The following is a 3,106-nucleotide window of genomic DNA, read 5'->3' as shown; positions in this document are numbered from 1 at the left end:
TGTGACTCATAGTGTGACAAAAGAGCATTTTGTTTGTTCAATACCAGAAAGTGTCAGTGATATTCCCTGATCATTCATTTCCGATCCAATCCAAACGTATAATGTAAGGACACAGAGTGGCCAATCCAAGCTTTTCTTCACCACACTTCATTCGATCGGCACAGGATCACACGGACCCCTGAAGGGAGACGAGACCTGCACAGACCACCTGTGATGAGCAGAGGAGGCCGGAGACCGAGACCCCGGAGAGCAGAGGAGACGGAGACAGCAGACCCCGGAGAGCAGAGGAGACCGCAGACCCCGGAGAGCAGAGGGAGACCGCAGACCCCGGAGAGCAGAGGGAGACCGCAGACCCCGGAGAGCAGAGGAGGCCGGAGACCGCAGACCCCGGAGAGCAGAGGAGGCCGGAGACCGCAGACCCCGGAGAGCAGAGGAGGCCAGAGACCGCAGACCCCGGAGAGCAGAGGAGACTGCAGACCCCGGAGAGCAGAGGGAGACCGCAGACCCCGGAGAGCAGAGGGAGACCGCAGACCCCGGAGAGCAGAGGAGGCCGGAGACCGCAGACCCCGGAGAGCAGAGGAGGCCGGAGACCGCAGACCCCGGAGAGCAGAGGAGGCCGGAGACCGCAGACCCCGGAGAGCAGAGGAGGCCGGAGACCGCAGACCCCGGAGAGCAGAGGGAGACCGCAGACCCCGGAGAGCAGAGGAGGCCGGAGACCGCAGACCCCGGAGAGCAGAGGAGGCCAGAGACCGCAGACCCCGGAGAGCAGAGGGAGACCGCAGACCCCGGAGAGCAGAGGGAGACCGCAGACCCCGAAGAGCAGAGGGAGGCCGGAGACCCCGAAGAGCAGAGGGAGGCCGGAGACCGCAGACCCCGGAGAGCAGAGGAGGCCGGAGACTGCAGACCCCGGAGAGCAGAGGAGGCGGAGACAGCAGACCCCGGAGAGCAGAGGAGGCCGGAGACCGCAGACCCCGGAGAGCAGAGGGAGACCGCAGACCCCGGAGAGCAGAGGAGGCCGGAGACCGCAGACCCCGGAGAGCAGAGGAGGCCGGAGACCGCAGACCCCGGAGAGCAGAGGAGGCCGGAGACCGCAGACCCCGGAGAGCAGAGGGAGACCGCAGACCCCGGAGAGCAGAGGAGGCCAGAGACCGCAGACCCCGGAGAGCAGAGGGAGGCCGCAGACCCCGGAGAGCAGAGGGAGACCGGAGACCCCGAAGAGCAGAGGGAGGCCGGAGACCGCAGACCCCGGAGAGTAGAGGAGGCCGGAGACTGCAGACCCCGGAGAGCAGAGGAGGCCGGAGACAGCAGACCCCGGAGAGCAGAGGAGGCCGGAGACCGCAGACCCCGGAGAGCAGAGGGAGACCGCAGACCCCGGAGAGCAGAGGGAGACCGGAGACCCCGAAGAGCAGAGGGAGGCCGGAGACCGCAGACCCCGGAGAGCAGAGGAGGCCAGAGACTGCAGACCCCGGAGAGCAGAGGAGGCCGGAGACAGCAGACCCCGGAGAGCAGAGGAGGCCGGAGACCGCAGACCCCAGAGAGCAGAGGGAGACTGCAGACCCCGGAGAGCAGAGGAGGCCGGAGACAGCAGACCCCGGAGAGCAGAGGAGACCGCAGACCCCGGAGAGCAGAGGAGGCCGGAGACTGCAGACCCCGGAGAGCAGAGGAGGCCAGAGACCGCAGACCCCGAAGAGCAGAGGAGGCCGGAGACCCCGAAGAGCAGAGGAGGCCGGAGACCCCGAAGAGCAGAGGAGGCCGGAGATTGCAGACCCCGGAGAGCAGAGGAGGCCGGAGACTGCAGACCCCGGAGAGCAGAGGAGGCCGGAGACAGCAGACCCCTGAGAGCAGAGGAGGCCGGAGACCGCAGACCCCGGAGAGCAGAGGAGGCCGGAGACAGCAGACCCCGGAGAGCAGAGGAGACCGCAGACCCCGGAGAGCAGAGGGAGACTGCAGACCCCGGAGAGCAGAGGGAGACTGCAGACCCCGGAGAGCAGAGGAGACCGGATACCGCAGACCCCGGAGAGCAGAGGGAGACCGCAGACCCCGGAGAGCAGAGGGAGACCGCAGACCCCAGAGAGCAGAGGAGGCCAGAGACCGCAGACCCCGGAGAGCAGAGGAGGCCGGAGACCGCAGACCCCGGAGAGCAGAGGGAGACCGGAGACCGCAGACCCCGGAGAGCAGAGGAGGCCAGAGACCGCAGACCCCGGAGAGCAGAGGGAGACCGCAGACCCCGGAGAGCAGAGGAGGCCGGAGACCGCAGACCCCGGAGAGCAGAGGGAGATCGCAGACCCCGGAGAGCAGAGGAGGCCGGAGACCGCAGACCCCGGAGAGCAGAGGGAGACCGCAGACCCCGGAGAACAGAGGAGGCCAGAGACCGCAGACCCCGGAGAGCAGAGGGAGACCGCAGACCCCGGAGAGCAGAGGAGGCCGGAGACCGCAGACCCCGGAGAGCAGAGGGAGACCGCAGACCCCGGAGAGCAGAGGAGGCCAGAGACCGCAGACCCCGGAGAGCAGAGGAGGCCAGAGACCGCAGACCCCGGAGAGCAGAGGGAGACCGCAGACCCCGGAGAGCAGAGGGAGACCGCAGACCCCGGAGAGCAGAGGAGGCCGGAGACCGCAGACCCCGGAGAGCAGAGGGAGACCGCAGACCCCGGAGGGCAGAGGAGGCCAGAGACCGCAGACCCTGGAGAGCAGAGGGAGATCGCAGACCCCTGGAGAGCAGAGGAGGCCAGAGACCGCAGACCCCGGAGAGCAGAGGGAGATCGCAGACCCTGGAGAGCAGAGGAGGCCGGAGACCGCAGACCCCGGAGAGCAGAGGGAGACCGCAGACCCCGGAGAGCAGAGGAGGCCGGAGAGACCCAGGGAGGTTTGAGAGAGAGAGAAGCGCTGTGTGACACTGGGAAACGGACATACAGGATCACACGCCTCTGGATCTGACACATTATAACACTTTCTCACCAGTCATCCGGAATCAAGGGCCGCTAATGCGGACGCATGTTGAACACAAGCATGACGAGCGTTCTCAGTGTGTAGCGCAGATGCAGAACTCTTCCCCGACACACGACCACATAGATCAATACAAATAACTTTTTCTGTTGTTTTATTTTAT

General features: G+C 66.4%; 1 protein-coding gene across 1 annotated transcript in view; it reads left to right on the top strand.

Annotated features, from left to right (window-relative positions):
• LOC130076103 (serine/arginine repetitive matrix protein 2-like) overlaps positions 1–2,869 on the top strand; it is a 2,897-nt gene extending 28 nt beyond the window's left edge. Inside the window, exon 2 of the mRNA XM_056241038.1 lies at positions 222–2,869. Within this exon, the coding sequence (XP_056097013.1) occupies positions 222–2,869 (2,648 nt within the window). The remainder of the gene's footprint in view (positions 1–221) is intronic.
• The last annotated feature ends 237 nt before the right edge of the window (positions 2,870–3,106 follow it).

This window comes from Rhinichthys klamathensis, unplaced genomic scaffold (genome assembly GCF_029890125.1).
Source record: "Rhinichthys klamathensis goyatoka isolate OS25496 unplaced genomic scaffold, OSU_Roscu_1.1 h1tg000627l_1, whole genome shotgun sequence".
NCBI lineage: Eukaryota > Metazoa > Chordata > Actinopteri > Cypriniformes > Leuciscidae > Rhinichthys > Rhinichthys klamathensis.
Note: the sequence above shows the minus strand (reverse complement) of the source record. Positions and strands in the feature narration are given on the sequence as shown.